Consider the following 22,277-nt stretch of genomic DNA (forward strand, 5'->3'; position numbering starts at 1 on the left):
AAGACAGCTTCAGGTTGCACAGTTAGGAAAAGCTTTCACAAAGCTCCACATCCTGGTTAGACGCCATCTCAGATTTCCTTAATATAAGGTATCATGGATACAAAATCTCAGTGGAAGTTGAAACAATGTGCATGGTGGGGTCGAGTTTGTCTATAATAGCTTTGGACTGGATACAAAAGGTGCTTTTAGTGGAGGAGGATCAGACTTGATTACATCAAACTGAAATTAGATGTCACAGCGGCTCATTGGCCGCCTTAGTGGAAAACTGGAGCTTCCTGCTTAGACAATGTGTGTGTCGGTGAACTCCAGGGGATTGAGACAATTAGAGACAAGATGGAAATCCTCACCCTCGAGATTGTTTTTTTTTTTTTACACCTCCTCTTCCAAGCGCACACTCACCAGGTTTTTGAAGAGTGCAGTGAGCTCTTTGGTGAAGACGGAGAACTTGAGGAAAGCCGAACCCAAATCCGGATCGTCTCTGTACACGCAGTTTTCTCCAAACTTCTCCAGTGCCTGTGTGTACTGCTCCTCATTCTCCACATGAGCTAGTAAACATAAACACACATGTATACAGTGTAAAATGGAGTGCTCATTATGTCCATCACAAGCTACTGGTCAATCACCAAGGTACTAGTTTAGGTCGAATCCCATAAACGTCACTTTGAAGTTAGTCGAACGTGTCAGTCACAAGCCATTTGGGTTACAACGGACCACAAACCAGAGCTGGTATTCTGCCCAACTCACCCCACACACCAAATTTGCCCAAATCGGAACCATGGATACCACACAGATGGCCGAGATTCATTCAAACAGATTCAGGTTGTGTATACTGAATAACAAATTAGTATAATCAGCTCATCAATGAATTGTTGCAGCTCTATAGTTTTGTAGCAGTAGTTACGTGTTTGTTTGAACATCCACAGTAAAAGGTAAAAAGGTACAGTAGTGACTAACAGCCAGTATAATCAGGGCAGTAGTGGTGCTAGGGAAGGAGCTCAGGGGGGGCTGTTGCTATGACGACCTTCGCTGAGAAATATGACGTGTGTTGGCCACTGGGAGGTTAGTTACTTCAAGGAAAGAGACAGAGTGGAGGGGCGCGTAAAAATGTGAAGGTGAGCACTAAAACACACCTGGGGCCACGTCGTGACTCTCCCTCTAACACGCACACACACACACACAGTCGATGAAGCACAGTCAGACACTGTGTTCAGCCATGTGTCAGCTTTATAGATGGAGCTGGATAACATCATGTCTGCGGCTCCTTCACAGATATGCATGGTCTTATTAGCTGAAAGCCTCTGACTCACTAAGTGCAACACACCAGACAAATCCAATTAAAGAAACAGGGCCAAGTCAAGGCTTTCACAAGATAGTTTATCATATGCGCATTGTAAAAGGACCGTTTTCTTTTTAAATTGGATATTTAGTACAGTGCATTGATTCAATTGAGTAATTTGTACAAATTTGTCCCGTTCCTGCACATTGTTTAGGAGCACAAAAGCTCTAACCCCTAGTTTGGCACTTAAAGGTACATAATGTATTATATTTGAGGTTTCAAAGATAACAGGAACAATAATAATGTCTGAAAAAAAAACTGTTTTGGTTTGAGTTATGAATCTTTATGCAGCATTGATGCAGCAATGACATTCTGAAGATATCCAACGTGTATGAGAACTCAAAATGATTAAACAACCATTGTAAATTCAACTGATTATCAAAATACTGTACTTTAAAATTGCCAATTGACTGCAAATATACACAATTTTAAATACATAATTCACAATAACCAGTAAACTAGTCACAGACCCGCAGCCAACAGGGTGTCAGCCTGCTTTTGGGTTTCTAAGTAGCACACAGAAGCTCATCTTGACAATTCAACACCAGCAAACGCCAAAACTCTGCCCTGGGCTAGCAAAGACGTGTAACTGTCACTGCAATAGAGTGACGCTGGAACTTAGGAGGTTCGTGTGACACTATTCCTGCAGCTCATTTTCAACATGGCAAGACAAACGTGTGACATATGGCGCTTCGACTTAAGCAGTGTAATCATTCTATTCTTCTGCAAAATCTGCAGTTACTTGAAAAGCTTATTCCCCTGCAAAATGTAAAATGTGTCTTATGTTTTATGTACATTTTTCCAAGTGAACATTCAGTCAGACATCTATTTGTTATAGGTAATTGTAGGGCTGCACGGCGGTCGAGTGGGTAGAGCGCAGACCTCACAGCTAGGAGACCAGGGTTCAATTCCACCATCAGCCATCTCTGTGTGGAGTTTGCATGTTCTCCCCGTGCATGTGTGGGTTTTCTCCGGGTACTCCGGTTTCCTCCCACATTCCAAAACATGCTAGGTTAACTGGCGACTCCAAATTGTCCATAGGTATGAATGTGAGTGTGAATGAATGTTTGTCTACTATATGTGCCCTGTGATTGGCTGGCGACCAGTCCAGGGTGTACCCCGCCTCTCGCCCAAAGACAGCTGGGATAGGCTCCAGCACCCCCGCGACTCTTGTGAGGAAAAAGCGGTAGAAAATGAATGAATGAAGGAATGAATTGTAGGTAATACTATGTAGCTCCAATTACAACTGCACTGTGAAGAGGCAGACCTTAGTCCAGAATTCAAATGGGAAATAACAATAAAATTTATGCAATTTCAATAATTTTAAGCACCCACAGTAAATGTATTGTGAATTGATAAAATAAATCCTGCAGACTTCAATTTTCATATTACTGTTCTATATTTTCCTGAAGTACATGCAGGTTTCCCCATCATTTTTCTCTGCATCGTAACATGTGAAAATCTTATTCTGTTGCCAGAAGGGTGTTTGTGTGAGTGCTTGTGCAGGAATAACCCCAGAAGACAAGTCCAACTATGATGCCAAATGGCCCTAAGTGCTGCATTATTTAACAGCTGGGTCCTGAGAGCTGGGGGTGCTGAAACTCAGAATTCATCAGTTTTTTGTTTTTCAGCTAGTTCAGGGGTGAGCAGATCTGCTCCAGCAGGAAACTTAGACAGGTAGAGGATGATGATGATGATGATGATGATGATGATGATGATGATGATGATGATGATGCTTTATTTATCATACGCTAACAAGCTGACAAGCTGGCAGGTCCCTACAGCAAATGCTCTTTTCCCAAAGCTACCCAGGTCTTCCTTTCTTGCTTCAGGTGCTCAGAGCCTGCAAGCACCCCCATCCTCGGCATGCAAGCCAACTCATTATCTTCTCCATTCGGACTTCTCCTCATCATATACTCACAAGAAAGTCGGGCCAAGTCAAACCGGGGGTGTGAATTCTCCAAGGGTTGAGCCAGTCACTGGTGAACCCCCCCACCGCCTGTGCTCATGAGTCACGCATTTCCCAGCACATGAGGAAACTTTCATTCTTTAAACATACAGAGGGGAAAGAGAGGCTTCATCATGTGTCAGCATCCACAGTCATGATTTACATGACTTAGTGTAAAAAGACGTTAACCAATCAGTCTACACCAGAGGTAGGGAACCTATGGCTCGGGAGCCAGGTAGGGCTCTTTTGATGACTGTATCTGGCTCTCAAGCATTTCTTACCACAATAAAAATGTATTTTTGCTAACATTTTAAAGTAAACCATCACCGAAATGACTGTTGAAAATAATATTCAAAATCAACAACTTTCTTATGCATTTTAATTCGTCCATCTATATTCTGCTGCAATACGGCCAACCATATCTATCTTTCCTGATGATATTTTCCAGGTCAAACACCAAAACTTGATTATTACTGGGTAATGCTGTAGTCTACCTCGGTCATTGAGATGTCAAAAAAACATGTAAATGTAAACTTTCCTCCTTTAGTCAAATAGCTAAAGCTGCAGAACCAAGCCTTCTGGTGAAGATGGCCAAAAGAATGAAATACGTGTACTGAATACAGTTCAAAACTATGCAGCAGCAGAAGTTGCATTAATGGCAGCAAGTATTTGATTTATTATTAGACACTGCGCTGCTCACGAAAGTATGCTGGCCACACCCCATTGGCGTGGGGTAGTGTGCCTGGTCTACATAATTAGAGCCCATTATATCTAAAACTGTTGGTCTTACATAAAAATGCACACATTTTATTGCATTCAAAATGTATATGGCTCTCACAGATACACATTTTAAAATATCTGGCCTTCATGGCTCTCTTAGCCAAAAAGGTTCCCGACCCCTGGTCTACACGAATGACAAACATGTCGTTCATATTTACAGTAACACAAGTGCAAAAAACGTTAATTCCAACAGAACCAAGGCCAAAGACATCGGTGGACTTTTCAGAACAAATTCTTCCTCAGCTAGGGTTGGCTGATCATTTTTATATACTGGTGTACCAGTATAAATTCTTCCAGTGATAAGAAAATGACTAAACAAGCTGAGTAGATGACAGCGGTGGGGTGGACTGTATTGATGTGAATGAAATGTGGGGAAGTATTTACTGGGCGAACCGCGCAATTATAGCACAGAATCATTATAAACACTAAACCACCTCATCCTGAACTAAACCAGTTGAAATGGTTCAGGTTGGTGTGAATGGAAACTAGTAGGGTTAGCTTAGTTTAGCATGCTAGTGTGGTTGTGTGTGTGCCACTGAGTGGCCACAATGAGTTTCACATGTTGTGTTTACTGCATTTTACAATACCCGATGACGACATGCAGGTTCTGAGTAGAAAAAAGTTTTTTTTCTTTCTGCTTGCATGCTCTTAGCAGAAAGAAGGCAGGATATAGTACGTTTGAACGTGAGCGCTCCCATTGCAAAACCATGACAGACAGTACCTTTAAGGTTCAATGGGTTACAGCAACGCACATCTGATCCAAACTAGGCAATGGACCATACACTGCAGTATCTTCTAAAGCTGCAACAACATGAATCATTCTTCATAAATGCTCCCGTGGATATTTACGTATCTTTGTCTTGGTTGATTAAGGAGCCCGAAAGGAAAACACCGCACTGTATTTCATGGACTCGACCTGTTTGCATTCTAAACATATGAGGCTCTCGGTAGATTAGCGTCATAGGTTTTCTGATAACAAATGTTAATGTGAGAGTGCCTTGGTTAAACTTTAGAAGTGTTTTTACTGTCAACACTATCAGGGATTCATCATTTTGTTGTTACAGCTTACAATCCTCTTTGCAATGAAAGCAGCCTCATAAATGTGGCAACTGCTGAACTAGAGTACTTATGCACATGTAAAGGCATATTGTTAATGTTAACGCAGACACCCACAGAGACCCAACTTCGGCAATGCGTGTTAATGAGTGACGGGAGGTGAAAGCAGGCGTGTGTCCGTGCCTCAGTGGCCCTCCCAGCTGTTCCTTTGAGAGTTTGGATCAGACAGCTGTCGCTAGGGCCACACAACAGAGTTCACTGTTCAGAGAAAGACATGCTCAGCACATTGTTGGCATGTCTCTCGCCCTCGCTGCCTCTCTTTCTCACATTCAGCGGGGGGCCTCTGTCGGGCCAAAACAAAAGATGCTGGAAACACCCAGCGCTGGCACAGCCAATCAACATAACACACACACACACACACACATACACACACTGTGCATCTTTCCGGTGCATGAACGGGAATCTGTACGTGTTCTGACTGCAGAATAAGTTCCTGTGTCTGTGAGAGGGGAGAAATAGGCACCAACTCCCGGACCGAGCAGATTGACAATACTGCCAGACTCTGTGACTGATGGATTTAAAACTGCTTTAACCTTTGAGTGATGCCCTAGTGCAATAAAATAAATATTATAGCAGCAGGCTGCCAAATATCAATTTTGCGATGATGCACTATAGAAATGAATGATTTATCAATTATTCTCATTTTAAGGCAGAGGTCTTCGTGTACAGCAGGGGTCTCAAACTCAATTTACTTGGGGGCCACTGGAGCTAGGGTCCGGGCGAGACTGGGCCACATCAGGTTTTCCAAAAAAACAAAAAAAACGCATTTATTAAAAACAGAAAAATTAATGAACTTTGCTTTGGTTTTGATTTTCTACAAGAAAAGCTCTGATAAAACATTCCACTGTTCTCAAATATCTTCATTTTTATTTTTCTGCATAAAATAAGATGAAAAATAAATGAACAAATCAAGAATAAAGAAAATCAATCAATCAGTAATAAATAAATATAATAATAATAATAAAACGGCAAATAATAAAAACGTAAGAAACCACATATAGTTGGTGGGTAGACAAATTATTTTTTCAGATTAAAATTAACAAAGCATTATTAGAGCCCTGTAGACATGACAAATAGTCACATTTATACTCTTTTTATTTACAACATATTGCGCAACTGCAGGGTCTTGAGACACATGCTAACTCGCAAACTAGAGAGCTAGCGACCTAAATGGTAGCCTTCAAGTTATTTCCTTTAAACTTAAATAGCCAAAAACTTACCACTTCCACACGGATAGGGAGGTTAACTATTAACAGTTATTTAACCTTTAACATGAACATTAATCAAACGTAATAATTTTTTCTGGGTATATGATACCATACAGCATCCATATCAAACTTGCGAGGGCCGCACTAACAGTAAACTTTCATATCAAGGCGGGGGCCTCAAACTAGTGTCCTGCGGGCCAAATGCGCGTGTTTGAGACCCCTGGTGTACAGTATGTAGCAGGGATGCGATTCATCAACAATTAATTCCACACAATTAACGGATAACCAATGACTTAGTGGACTATTATGCCCATCCCTAAATCAAGAGACACACTCAGCCAAGGCCAAACAAACCTAAACATGTGCCAAAAGACGGCACTAATTACATTAAAATAGGGACAACTTCTTTCATCACAGCTCCATCTGCTGGATTTGGTGTGCCAGTGCCCCCCACCTGTCCCCACTTCAAGGAGAGAAAGTAATTCCTCAATCTGGACCTTTATCTGGAACCCAGCTTGGGAAGGGCTGGTTACTGGTTTCAAGGTGTGTATATATATATATATATATGTTTGTATACCACTATAGCTACGTGAGGCATATTGAAGAAAGACAGGTGGAGGGTTCTGGATCTAATCTGATCATAATAGACAGTCTCTGAGGAAAATGCCCAGTCCGGGTAAAGCTTGCAGGTGGGGAAAGCAAGCACTGTGGAGAAAGTAGACAATTTTATGGGTGCCTCAATTACTGTTGCCATTTGCTGGTGAACTACCCTATTAAAAGGGTTATCTATCTACTCTTCGACATAAGTTGGTTCTGTCGCTCCACCATGCTAAGAACCCTAACTGCAAGTTCTGACCTAACAGTAAGGCAGACTTACCCAAACCAGATGTGTAGATGGCCTTGACTGACTTTTTCATCTTGTATAAAACACTGCGGTCCACGTCCAGCGCCTGAAAATAAACACAAATCATACACAAAATGAGAGACGTCAGACAACGAGGACTTCATTCAGGTCACTCACATTTATTGTGGATATTCCAGGAAATGACTAATTCAAGTCATCATTGTTTCACCAGTTAATAGGATGTTACAGGCCAAGGGCTTTGATTTTGACACTCTGAATGCATGTGGTGTGCGTCGCCATCCTGTCTCGACACTGACTGCAAAGTAATGCATTATTCAGGGAAAAGCTAAAAATAGACATTGAGCTCCCTACAGTAATTGTGTGAAAGGGTCAATGTGTGTGTGTGTGTGTGTGTGTGTGTGTGTGTGTGTATAGTTATTAGCATGTTAGGTGGCAAGGCAAGCACATCAGCAGACTTGTGCATGAAAAGCAACCCAAACCAGCCATAACATTAGGTACAACTGTGCAACCTAATGACATTTATATCAATATATTTACCTTGGATTATATTGTGTGGCTGTACCTAATGTTGTGGATCATGAGCCCATGCAGCTGAGACAATGCACCATTGTATCAAAAGAGAAGGTCTCTCAGAGAGAGTAGGGGAATTTGGGGCGGGGAGACAGGGGGGATCTGGTACGTTATTGCGTACGTCTGCCCAAGTGGGCTAAAGCTGGTGCCACGTTTACCTTCCCTCCTTAACACATATCAGATGCATGGGACTTTGCATACAAAAAAAATCTACAATGACACCCATTCACCACAATGTAAACACACAGTACTGTACACACACACACACACACATACACACACAACCCCTCATATTTCAAATGATGAATCTGTTAAGCCAGTAGGATTTGTGAGGCTTTGTAGAGTGGCCGATTAACTTGACAACCATTACTGTACAAATGGCGCTAGAGTGTTCACTGTAGCCTGACCAATTTTGGGATCGATACCAATATTGGGGGCTGAAAAAAGTCAAACAAATATATCCACTAACAAAAAGAAAAATTACAATATGGAGTTCACCGTTTGGGGAACTAAATAAAGTGTAAAAGTGTATGTTTGCCTCCTGGAGGGTTTGTTAAGTGACTCATTTGTGTCATTACCCAGTCACACATCCTTTTGAAACTGTACAAAAAAGGTCATTTTCACAACATAAACTAAGGTGGTCTTGCTTTAACACAAATAAGTGTAACTGATACGACCAAGGACTCCGCTTTGAATGTTCAATCTTCATATAATGGTGCTAGACAATGGATCTCCACTCATGAGTATAGTGGTAATTTTACTGTTTTGTTTGCACGATGTGCAGCAAGACTATGTATATTTTTATATATATATTTATTTAACAAGATACTAATCTTAGACATGGTTGTTTTCGCTGTAGCAATGCAAACCATATCTGGCTGTGCAGGAGATGAGGCCAAACAGAGGTTAGGTGTTTTTGTTGTCTTTTACACAAGAGATATAAAGGTGGCTATTTGCAGACACTGCAAACACAGTTGTCAATATGTTGTTGTTGTTTTGTTTTTTCATACTGTATCCAAGAAGTATGAAGTGCATAATGGTAAAACAAACATTTCATTGGAAAAAACTGCATTACTAAAATGACATTTTTCCACATAATATTACAAGTTTATTCTCATAAATATTCCAATTATTTCAACTATTTTGAAATTTTCCTCTTGTATTTTTTCCCCAACTGAATTAAAACAAATACAAAATCGTTATTTGATTTGTATGTTTCTCAAACACATTTTCCAAAAATTACAACTTTATACCTTTCTTTCGTTTACATTTGTTTCCCATATTACGACATTTGACAAAAAACATCTTCTGCTATTATGCTAATAACATGAAATTATTTTTCTTGATAATATTCATGAAATTAAGACTCTTTTCTTGTTAGATTACAGCCTTTTTTCTCTTAATATTGTGGCTTTATTTTTGTAAAATTACTGCTGATTTTTGCTGTTGTTGTTTCTTTTTACTTTGCTTGTTAAATTGTGAAATTCTATTTTTGTGTCTCGAGCCATTAAAAAAACAACACCCACAGGCCCCAAATGGCTCCCGGGGCCGCACTTTGAACTCCCCTCATTTAAACCTTAAGACCAACCTTGCAGACCAGAATGCACTTCACTCACCTAATGATGTCAAATGTCATAAAAGCTAGGAAGCCCATCAATCAGCGGTCTATCTAAAGGCCTATTTGACCTCTGCTTGACCTCCAGAGGATGCCTGTGAATCCGTTTGACCAGTCAAAGCCAATCACATTAACTCGAGGTCTTCCTCCCTCAGTTTGGTACACACGTACACATTCAAAATCAAACCTTTTGATATGAAAAGAGCATGTTTGCACTCTGATGAGCGGTGCAGCCTTCAGCCGAGTGACTCGGCCCCCTTGTTTGTAGCACGCTCTAAAATTAGCCGGTTTTAACCCAGAAACTATTCCAAGGGGAATTTCCGTTGCTGGGGAGCTTTCCAACAGTGTGGGATAACGGCAAATAATCACACAATAGAAACTGCTTTCCAAGCACGCTCACCAGGCGTCATTCCCCTCGAGGCAGCCCCTGACAAGCACAGGCCCGAGCAGGAGTGATTCCCCTCTGACTAAACTCAAATAATGCTCATCTTAACAAATGACATCATCGCTGTGGTTACAATTGGGCACCATCTGTTGCAAACCTTTCTAAACCATGATCGCAGCGCTACTGAGTGGGTCATGAGTGCTGTTGCCATGGAGATCCATTTACTTATGCTTACAGGTTAGAGAGTAATGTGTTAAGTGGCTGGATGCACAATAGAAGTGCATGCATTTAGAAACATGTCAATTCAAGTAGTACATTATCTCACAAGTCATTCAGAAGTATTTAGGGACCCATTTAGGGAACGTTCGAATCTGACGCAATTGGATTCTCAAGAGTACAAATCAAGAATCCTTTTTGCAACACTGGATGGATAGTATACCTCCGTTAACAACATTTTTTTCCCACAAATATTATAATTCACAGTACTACCTCTTAACATTTTTTCCAAACTACTTTGAATATTAGGTTAAAAATGTAGTGTTGCAGTAATTAAGTTATCCTTATAATGTTTTACAAAAATGTTCCCATGTAGTTCTCTCCCCACAGTAATTATACCTTGGGGAAATGAGGAAAAAAGGGGGCCAAAATGTCACTGACCACAGCAGCTCCATCCAGCTGTGCTGTTTAACTGTTGCTTGCCTCTCCGTGGTAGGTTGTCTGAAGATATTCCCAGACGACTGACAGACAAGCGACTCGGCCTCATTGTTTGTACCATTAACGTACCTGTGATGACAACACGTATGCACGATGCAAAATGTCCCACTTCTCTCAGAGGTTTGCTACGCCCCTCCAACATGTGTCAAAAATTAAAAAAGCCTCACAGTTCAAAGTAATCTTTCATCTGTAGTATTATTAGCGTCGCATGCAAACACACCGTCTGATGTCTCTTTACAGCGTGTCTACTATCCTTGCTTAACCCATTAAGCCTTCCTCCCATGGCAGTCATGTGAGGAAACAATCTGCCACATAAATCAGGCAAATAGAAGGCAGCAGTCTGGCATTTAATTATCAAATTTAAGAGTATTTGGGAAGACATCTTAGAACCTGCAAGTCAACAAACAGAGCCTGTTAAGAAAACCACATAAAATCTGCCAGACATACACAAACACCATATAAACTAAACAGGGAGGTGGGGGGGCATCATTATATAGCTGCTCTCCACCTGTGTCCTCCTCATAGATGTTGGACTTCAGGTCAGACAATGCCGCCTTCCACAGCTCCACACATCGGCAGTGAGGGTAAACACAGGAACCTTTCCTTCTGTCTCCGCTGCGGAAAAGCTGTGACTCATTCAAAACATATGTCAAATATATAGTTCCGCTTTGCACGCCCCAAATAATCCCGCAGGCAGAAACCCGAGGAGGCTGTGCTACAGTCAGGCTGTTACAAACATGTTCTGTTCACAGGTAACTTACTGGAAAGTCTGAGTCCAGGTGGGAAAAAAAATACACAAAACAACTTTTCTTTATGCTGAGTGAGCAAAGGCAATATTTAGAGTAGATGGGTACCAGTTAGCGGACCACTGGCAGGCCATGCTTGGGCCGTGCTTCTCTCAGACATCTGGTGTGCCGTCATGCCAGCCCCGGGCTAACTGTAGTTTAAAGTTTTCATGGAAACATGAAGCATTAAGAAGCAAAATGTATTTTTACAAGGCCATTAAAGCAGATTTTGAAACTGGAAATTCTAGATCCATACATCTAGATCCATCGTCATGGATCGATACGTACCTCTGTATTAAGGTCACAGTTCAGTTCTTTTAGGATGCATATAGGGGGAAAAATGCAAAAAAAAATGAGTTTTTATATTTTAATATTTTATCTTATATTCTTTTATATTTTATTCTACAGTGCTATACGCTACACATGGAGCAATGGAGATGCCAATTTCCCTGAGGGAATCCCAAAGGGATTAATAAAGTATTCTACATTAGAAATAGCGTCAGCATTTGTGTAGTACAGTCAGTGTGTCCATACATCAGCAATAAGAGGTGCAGATCATTGTCGTGAAGCCTTCGTCTTCAACCATGGACAGAGGTCTTGTATCAGTAACAATCATGTCGAGGATGCGCTCAGTTAAGACTCTTACTAGAAAGAATTGTACAGTATGAGTGTGTATGTATTATAGCACAATTTACAACAATTCAATAATTACAGCATTGGGCTAATAGCCCAAAGAGAAAAACATAAAACACACATATAAGCATATATAAAGTACAAATATGAGTACATTACTTTAACCCCAGTCGAAATGTAATTCAATCAGAAAATTAAAACTTCAGACTTACTACCATCACTGTTTTAAGGTTAAGTTTATTTATAAAGCACATTTATTAAGATGACCAAACTGAACATACGTACATGCCCTTTCACTGTTACGTTTCCTCACTTTTAAACGGAACCAACCTAGGATATTCAATAAAATTCATTGTGAAATTTGTTGCCACTTTTAATTATCGATTCGCAGCCCTGTGTATTCGCTGGGACCCAAATAATCAGGCTAGTGTTTCCACCACAAGTTGTGTAGGAGCTTCGACAGGATGTCAAAAGCTGCATTAGACCACCTAAGTAGTGTATTTAATAAAGAAGATGAATGTAGAGTAAACAAAGGGAATCTTTACAATCCTGTCTAAATTCACTATTGTGTATTCCTGCGGGTTTCCTGCAAAAAAAAAAAGATTTCAATGAATTATTTTTGGTACACTTCCAACCTGGCAATTGAAATGCAGAAAAACTGCATAACTGTGTAAAACTGAGGCGGACTGTATTGTTGGAGAAAGGGGCACACTATCACACAAAATTATCAAACTATTGTTTTTGAGGCATGGGATTATTGACATGAGACAATGATGTTAAGGAGCTTCAGAATTTGTCTCAGTGGAATTTGAACGGCTTTTTCCATCAGCTATAGCAACAATGTTAATTGTTGCATGCCAAATGTAGCCTTACGGTAAAATGGTTTAAACATCTTGTCTCATGTAACTTCAAGTGGTAATTTACAGATCCTTAACAAGCACTAAAAAGAGCGGGGGCCGCTCCAACATCTTCACCACACACTGACAGAACTCGCGCTGGGATGACAACATCAGCTCTGGTGTGAAGAGAAAACAAACTTTCATGTTCACTGCTGAGGAGCTTCACACAAGGAGGGAAGACTTGGCTCTTCTGTTTGGTTTTCCCAGACGACTGTAGCACTTCCCCATCATTGTCAAGAAACGTGGGTTTAGTGAGTATGCTTCAATTCCCGATGATGTAATAAGTCGTTGGATACCTGATGGTACCATGTTTAACAACCTCCGAAAACACGGAAAAAAAAACACGGCACACAAGGCAAACTTTGAGAGGGTATTTAATAAAGTTGATGAAGTAGCAAGAGAATCATGAAAAGCATTTTGACAATGTGAGGGTATGTTGAAGAAGGTAAGAAGCCTAAAACTTACAGTACCACTTCCACACAAAATGGGAGGAGAACTATGTCGTGTTGGACTTGCCATGGCTGACAACATGTAGTACGAAGGCAATTTAATGTCATGTATCATTACTGACACCTAGTGGCCCCAATACTATAATGTATAAGTAGCTTTTCAATATTTTAGACTTAGTATAATAGGCCATAGTCAACCACAAAACAACCGTCATTTATTAATTACTTCATTGTTCAAACCCTGATGTAGCAGGGGGTGACTGTATTACATTTACATCTGATCACAACGATTCATCTCCAGGAAACTATGAAGAAGATACATATATAGTGCATTGTAGAACTCCAAAACCAGACGCCACAGTGCTAAGTACACAATTACAAATAGTTTAAATATCTTCCCATACATAGATACACATTTTTGTATTGTGGAACCAACTTAAAGCGTCACACTTTTTGCATTTTTGAGGTTTGTTGACACCCCATAGGCCTCCGTGGAGTTACAACATTCTCCAGAAGATGAATTGTGGGTCACAACATTGAATGAAAGTGAACAACCCAACTTGTCAGGATCGACTCTCCCACTCACCCACTCACAAAACAGCCCCACCCCAAGAGTGGCCTGGACTACAGAATCAATGGCAATGAGTTCATTAACAAAGAGGCACGTCCCGACAGGGGACAATAGTCATCAACACGAGCTGTCTCTGGGAATCCGGGAGATGACAGATAGATGGATGAGTGCTTTCGACCTCCCCCACTGCCCACCACATCCCAAGAAACCCCACCCCCAGTGTCCAATCCCCTGACTTTTGCGTAAAAGGTATTCCACCTTTTTTGACACACCACTGACTGGTTAAGATTGTGGATTTGCATTGAACTGTAACCTTTGGCCCCTGAAAAATCTCCAGAGAAAGCTGCTGCATCATAATGAAGGCCTGGATGTAGCGTGTCTCCGCATGATAACACAAACGTAGTTCTACCAGTCCCCAAGGGCTGCTGAAACGCCTCTCATTTCAAACCAGATATCCCACAGGAATTACTGAGTACCACACTAAAAACATGAAGTGGCTACGCAATAACCATGTTAAGAGGATGGGTTCAGAAGGTTTGGTTTGGCGAAAACTAAATAGAGTGCAATTATACTGCTAACACGGTGTGAACACGAGTGTGTACCAAAAAGGTGGACTAAAAACAATTAACTTTGGTGCTGTTAACCGAACTTCAGTGCAATCGGCAACAACAGGAAGAATCAAACCACCAATAATTCATGAATACTTACAGTAACTACTGACATAAAGGTATCACAGCTCTCTTTGAGAGAGGCGGGAGGCGGGGTACATCCTGGACTGGTCGCCAGCCAGGAGCGGGGGGCACATATTGACAAACAATCAATCATTCACACTCACATTCTAAAATTTGTAGTCACCAATTAACCTTAAATGCATGTTTTTGGAATGTGGAGAACATGCAAACTCCACACAGAGATGCCTAACCGGAGATTCAAACTCAGGTCTTCCCGATCTCCTGACTGTGTGGCCTAAATGCTAACCACTCTTCCACCGTGGGGCCAACCAAAATTACCACAACAACGCAGCAACATCTCATGCAAGAGGTCACAAAAGACCCCACAACAACATTCAAAGAACTGCAGGCCTCACTCGCCTCAGTTAATGTCAGTGTTCATGACATAGTTTGGATTTGTTTTTCCTTTAATAATAAAATGTTTCATTTAAAAACTGCCTTTTAAAGATATGAAACATTTAAGTGTGACAAACTAAAAGGGAAACAGTTGTTCACAACACTGTATACCCCAAAACCAAAATAATTGTAGCATCATGAGAGCTGGTTTTGGGTCAACAATGATTTGCAGCAAGGCAAAGAAATGCTGGATCTAGACCAGCCAGACACTAGCAGAGTGCTGATCCCGCCAGAAATCCCATTGCAATTACAGGGAGCATTAAGCTTCTTAGAAGCTATACTCAAGACTGGCCATAGCTGCTCACTTGGGACCCACTGCCCATTTAGGCAATATGTGTGAGTGCTTCCATGCATGTGTTTCTAAGGCTATTAGATGTGGATATCTCCCTGTATCGATAATCCACGTGTCTGAATCCTTGTTAAAACTTTCCTCTGGGCCACCTGTTCCCAGGCAGCAGCTGTTGTTCCCAGTGTGGTTTGCGACCATTCCCGCCAAACATACCATGGAAGTGGGGGAGAAACGCAGCCCAGAAACAACACAAAAGCACTGAGCAACACATGGACGAGATTTCACAAGAGAACACTTGCCACCACGTGTCATCACTTTGACCATAAAATGGATTATGTTAAATGAGACGTTTAAGCACCCGGCAATGGTAGACAAGTGTAAGAGTCATGTGCAACAAGAGATTTTAAGCATGGGCAGCTGGGAAGTAAATATCACAGAAGACACACGTCAGAGCAAAATAAAAAGTTAATTGCGGTTACAAAAGCATAAAAGAACGACCGCATTCACAGCAGGACCTCATAAAAGTACTCTATGAACTCTCACCACTTGCTTTGAAACGAGGCTCATTACAATGCAGCGCCCCTCCATCTGGAATGTGAAGGCCTTTATGGAATTTGCAGACAGTACCAACAGTTGCCTAATGGATGCTGGGAGTACCAATGCCAGTCCCGCAGGTATTCACCAGTAATCTCGCTACAGAATCAACAGCGCGACGCGGTCGAGCATCGCATAGCTGGCATGCCACTGTGCAGGATGAAATAATAATAGCCAGATGGAGGACTGATGACTTGCCTTCTGAAGTCCACCACGGCACTCATGACCCATGACAAGCTGTTTTTAATAGAAATAAGCATAAAGTGGGCAAGTATTTGTCATGCAAATGAGCTGAATTTGTCCATGCCTCTTTTTGACAATTACACTTCACATTCAATCACATCCATTTTTTTTTACATACACTGTAACTCTGCACTATTCCAATGTAATATATGCCAAATATGAGATATAGCAATGTAATATTAAGCAGTGGGACAGGACAACAGAAACATTTGCAACACTAGCCAAGCTATACAAATTAACTTATATAAAGCAACTGAGTGTTACCTTACAGCAACAAGGTTGGCCTATTCACTTAAGAAAACATAACGATCATACTTACAGCTACCACATCAGTAGATGACTGACAGATAGTTGGCAAAGCATCAGGCTATGTTTAAAAAAAAATCTCCAATAAAGCCTGCTCTTTTACATTTTTTTACGAAGACGAAAAGATGGCCGTATCACGGGGCGGGCTCATCTACCAAGGGAAAAGTGTGGGGGATGGTATCACGTTCACAAGGAACCCGGAACTGACCATTGGAGCACCTCTCAAGGGACACATGTTACTGTTAGAGCATCATAAAAAGTCAATTTAACATAACAGGGAACATTTACGTGCTGATCTTTGTTATAAGCTATCATTTATGAATCCAATATTTACCGTTTACAGCTGTGCATGGACGAAGGTGCAATCTAAGGGCTTAGTTACGGATTGTCATGAATGAATTATTGAGGACTGTTTTTGCAGCAACAAGCCTGGATATTGAGCACCCTTCCACTTTTTTAGTAGTCTCTTTAGTGGATTACATTAGATCACACACTAGGTCAGACTGTAGACTTAAAGCTTTTTCTCCTTCCATTGACAAAAAGCTTTGCGTCAGGGTGAATCGTGGGGAGTCCTTAGTGAAACTTCACAGCTTGAACGGGCACTACACTCTTGGACCCGTTTTTAGGCTCCATCCTTGAGCATGGCAAGGCGCATTTATGTAAATAGTTAATCAAAATGCAAATATGCATGACAATGACATAGAGTGTCACAGTCAAGAAGGCTGTAGGCTCAAACCAAAACTCAATTCCAGTTGTAAGTCACCCCAGCCAGGAAAGATTGAAATGCCTGGTAAAAGTGAATACACCTGGGGTGTGTTCAAGGACAGACTCGTTTGCTAGAGACTAAAAATGCCGGCTCAAGCTTTAGACATACATCCTCAAGCATAGGGAAGAGGGAGCATTTTTAACCAAGATCAATATGTCACACAGAGGTCATATCAGCCCTCAGGGCTAATGTCAACTTCTCCTTCAAATGAACTCATGGCACAATGAGTTGATATTGACCAGTTTCAGCTGAACAAAACAGCAACTTTTTCACCAACAAATGCAAGAAAATTGCATTTTGATTAGCCCTTGGCCATTTTCATTTTGTAAAATAATATAACCATTAGTACATTTAACAAATTATTTTTTCAGATTAAAATTAACAAAGCATTATTAGAGCCCCGTAGACATGACAAAACACGACTATAGTCACATTTATACTCTTTTTATTTACAACATATTGCGCAACTGCAGGGTCTTTAGACACATGCTAACTCGCAAACTAGAGAGCTAGCGACCTAAACGGTAGCCTTCAAGTTATTTCCTTTAAACTTAAATAGCCAAAAACTTACCACTTCCACACGGATAGGGAGGATAACTATTAACAGTTATTTAACCTTTAACATGAACATTAATCAAACGTAATCATTTTTTTCTGGGTACATGATACCATACTGCATCCAAATCAAACTTGCTCGGGCCGCACTAACATTAAACTTTCATATCAAGGCGGGGGCCTCAAACTAGTGTCCTGCGGGCCACATTTGGCCCACGGGCCGCGTGTTTGAGACCCCTGATAACAAGGGGGATAAAGGAACAAGTACATCGTTCTGGAATGGCCATCTCAGTCCCCAGACATGAATATTATCGAAAATCTGTCCATGCTCGGAAACAATCAATACCATCAACCAGAATCCAGACACTCATTTGAAGCTATAGGAAGCGTTTAGAGGCTATTATTTCTACTAAATATTGATGTAATTTTTCTGTTGGGGTGCCCAAATTTATGTACCTGCCTACTTTTGTTTAAGAAATTATAGCACAATTTCTGTAAATCCTCTAAACTTCATTTTATTTCTCAAATATCATATATCTATATGATATATTTAACTGAAATTGCTGATCCCATCATTATCTATTTGTTCATTAATTTTCCCAATTAAACAAAAGTGGTCATAGTCCACTGTTCAAAATTCAGTTGTGTAGATAATAAAGTTCTGCTTTTCTGCAGCACAAACGGGGGTCGTGCCACAAAGCCCAACATCCTCTTACTGGATCAACAGGTTTTTCAGCACTCTGGTTTTTCAAGCACCAGCACACACATGCGCAAACATGAAACACATACACAAACATTAAATAAACTGAATGCCCCATAATAACCACTCGTTTAAGACTAGTTGTCAAATTAAGTTCTATTGGGCGTAAATTAGGTATGAATAAAATACTTTACAAGGTGTGAGCTATGAATATGTGTTTTAAGGACAAAGCAACACTTGGGGGGATGAACTCATTTCATAGAGCCATGCTTTCCAACGTCGGACAGCAAGTGGTTACCATACTGGGTTTGAGCAAGCGCTCCTTGCTGTGTTTGTTGTTTGCCCAACCATCCTAAGCAAAAAAGGCCATATGGTGCTGTACACATTAATCACACACTACTAACAAATTAATCCCCTTTGTTAACAAATTGCGCTCTAAGAAAAACCTTTGTGGAAACCAAACAGCCGCATTGTCATCAATTAAAGGATTTGCCGTCCCTTTAGGCCGCTCAAGCATTACCGCACAAAGTAGGATGAGAGTAATCACATTCTTTAAATGACTGCTTTAAACAATCGATATCAAACTAGGTGTCAATCCAGAACAAATAATCTCTTGAAATGATGTAGTCACCCAGGATAGCATTGTAGAATGCTGCAATCAGCCTGTCCTCAACTGTCAGCTCAAGGGTAAAATGTAATACAAAGGATGTCTAATACACACCCTAATTAAAACTTGAATACTATTTTAGAGTGCAGCTATGTACTGTGTCAGTGTAGACTCCACTATATTGGGTCCACCTGCATAGTGGCATCTTTACCTACTGTATAAATGTATGGTTGAAGACAATCACAATGCATCCCACCAGTTTCCAGGATTATGTATATTATGTACTACAAAACTGTTGTTTTGGGAAGGTGCAACATCCATCCATTCATCTTCTACGTCGCTTATCCTCACTAGAGGCGCGGGTATGCTGGAGCCTATCCCAGCTGACTTCGGATGAGAGGCGTGGTACACGTGGTCGCCAGCCGAATCACAGGGCACATATAGACAAACAACCATTCACACTCACATTCATACCTATGGACAATTTGGAGTCACCAATTAACCTAGCATGTTTTTGGAATATGAGAGGAAGCCGGAGAACCCACGCACAAGAAGAACATGCAAACTCCACACAGAGATGCCCGATCCTCTGACTGTATGGTAACAATGCTAACCACTTGTCCACCGTGTGAATGATGAACTAGCTCAGTTAGCTTCTTTGAGCTTGTGTTAGTGCGGTTGTGTGTGTGTGTTCACACTGTATTGTGTTTTACCGCTTGATAATGTAAACTAGAGCTCCAGACCTAACTAAATGATCGGATTTTGTGACTAAAATATGAGGCAACTCCCATATGTGCATCCAGATATAAATATGTGTCCCGTATTGAGTTGACAACAGACGTCCCTTATTACCGTGAGAATGAAAACGAGTCTGTGAAATGTCAATTCAAAGGATGACAGCTTGTCACAGTCTCCACCTATCAATGCCAGCGCTCATGTTTGACTAATTTTGGACTTTTCTACCATTTTTTTTACATATTTTGCCTGTCTCCACTGTTTTGCTGGTAGAGTTATTCACCTAGTCTCTGGTTCACGGGCTCCAAATGTGACTTTTTGCAGAATTTACTATAATTTAATATTTTTTGTTGCATTTTCTTGTGCACCACACTTCAGCACAGCAGTTGACAGCAACAAACAAATGGGCTAGTTGTGTGTCAACCCACACTAACTCTTAGTGAGTGATAGTGGAGTTATAATGTAATGATGCCACCAATGAGGCCTTGAAGAGGCTATAGGGACAGAAAGTAGCTGGATAAAGAAGACTGTTGTAATTTATTGTTGTAGTATTTGAGGGGGAACGTGAGAGGAAACGTGAATATTTACTTCACAAGTCCATTTGGTTGTGAGTCCCTGAATTTTCTGCTTGCACTCATAAAATTAGAGTTCACTGTGCTTCTAGTGGCAAAAAGGTTGTCTGAAGCCCTGCAAACCGGTGTTTTACGATGCCCGCCAACGTTGTGCAAGTTCTGAGTGACATAAGAATAGGACTCAGTACTCAGCTTGTCTTAACCATCATGAGACATTGTCAACACACACCACACACTTCTGACGTTCAAAATACACATCCTGCCTAATTGTGTAAACAAAACAAGGGTGTCAAAAAGACATTAAATGGAAAGCGTCCTCCATGCACACTGCCACTTAATTGCTAAAACAGGCCGAAGCGAGCGGGATTGTGTTGCGCCAACAATGAGAGCTTGTGCTGGCCGAGCCATAACACCGGGAGGTCAATGTGAGAAACAACAACAGTGCAACGACAGCCGAGCGGAGTCAACAACCACGCGCTGAATTCTAGTTCAACTGTTCCACTTCACAGGCCGGCAGACAATCAACTGACACATTCGCTGAAAGAACTTCCCGAGGCGGATTCATTATAAACCAGAAGCAACGGTGCGTAGCGAGGTGATGATGTCAGCGAGGCACCTGACAGCAACACAAGCAGGTGTTCTCCACAAACACCGGTTTAAAAATAAAAATAAATCTCCTGGCATCACCAAGGTGCGGAGGCTCAGGCAGCTTAAGGTGAGGTTGACACCGGGACAGATTTGGATTATGATGGTTAAAAAAAATATATATCTTGTCTCAGCAAGAAATGGAAAACCCTGACCACAGGAGTCATACAATTCAGAATTAGACCAAAACATTGCTGGTTAACTTCTTTTTACACTTGTAAGACTGTCTGAAGCTTACTGCCTGTACATGATCACTCAATTGTGTTCTACTTTTAGAAGTTCCACTGTATTTTGCTTACTCTGAGGTAAAATATTTACTCAGAAGAAGTGAAAGCTATCAACCAACCCCCGCACGTGTCACCCGACGTCTTATTAGCTTATAGAGTGGAGACACATTAACACATGTAGGGTATACACTGTCCTTGCTCGTGTGGGAAATTCTATTTATACCAGCTGGGCTGGGCGAGGCTCTGGCATAGAGCACAAAGTCGGGAAACCCTAACAAGGGAGGGAGAAAAGACGGGGAGCAAAAACGGAAGCATCACTCCTCCTCAGGACCTGCGTGTTATAAAAGGAAGTACACCAGAAAGTACATAGGCAGACAGCAGTGTCAGAACAGCCTGATGATAGCCAAAACAAGAGCAGTGTGAAATATTAAAAAATAATAATATTGTAAAGTTTTGATAGCCAAATACTCTTTACTCAACTGCAGAAAATACCGAGATTTTATGGAAGTAAGGCATTTAATGGGAGTGAGGTTTCAATTGCACAGTATAATTGCATTATGGGGCGGCACGGTGGTCTAGTGGTTAGCGCGCAGACCTCATAGCAAGGAGACCAGGGTTCAATTCCACCCTCGAGGTTTCAATTGCACAGTATAATTGCATTATGGGGCGGCACGGTGGTCTAGTGGTTAGCGCGCAGACCTCATAGCAAGGAGACCAGGGTTCAATTCCACCCTTGGCCATCTCTGTGTGGAGTTTGCATGTTCTCCCCGTGCATGCGTGAGTTTTCTCCGGGTACTCTGGTTTCCTCCCACATTCCAAAAACATGCTAGGTTAATTGGCGACTCCAAATTGTCCATAGGTATGAATGTGAGTATGAATGGTTGTTTGTCTAAATGTGCCCTGTGATTGGCTGGCGACCAGTCCATGGTGTACCCCGCATCTCGCCCGAAGACAGCTGGGATAGGCTCCAGCACCCCCGCGACCCTCGTGAGGAAAAAGCGGTAGAAAATGAACGAATGAATGAATGAATTGTTGAG

The 22,277-nt window shown here is 41.3% G+C and overlaps 1 protein-coding gene across 3 annotated transcripts in view; it reads right to left on the minus strand.

Annotated features, from left to right (window-relative positions):
- The window catches only part of asap2a (ArfGAP with SH3 domain, ankyrin repeat and PH domain 2a), a 46,395-nt gene that overhangs the window by 22,969 nt on the left and 1,149 nt on the right, over nt 1-22,277 (minus strand). For all 3 annotated transcript variants that reach the window (XR_009132370.1, XM_058090397.1, XM_058090398.1), the window contains exons 2-3: nt 7,266-7,338; nt 400-545 (exon numbers count right to left, since the gene is read on the minus strand). Coding sequence is in view for 2 of the 3 variants with exons in the window: in XM_058090397.1 (XP_057946380.1) it covers nt 400-545; nt 7,266-7,338 (219 nt within the window). In the remaining variant the exon portion in view is untranslated. The remainder of the gene's footprint in view (nt 1-399; nt 546-7,265; nt 7,339-22,277) is intronic.

This window comes from Doryrhamphus excisus, chromosome 13, assembly GCF_030265055.1.
Source record: "Doryrhamphus excisus isolate RoL2022-K1 chromosome 13, RoL_Dexc_1.0, whole genome shotgun sequence".
Lineage (NCBI taxonomy): Eukaryota > Metazoa > Chordata > Actinopteri > Syngnathiformes > Syngnathidae > Doryrhamphus > Doryrhamphus excisus.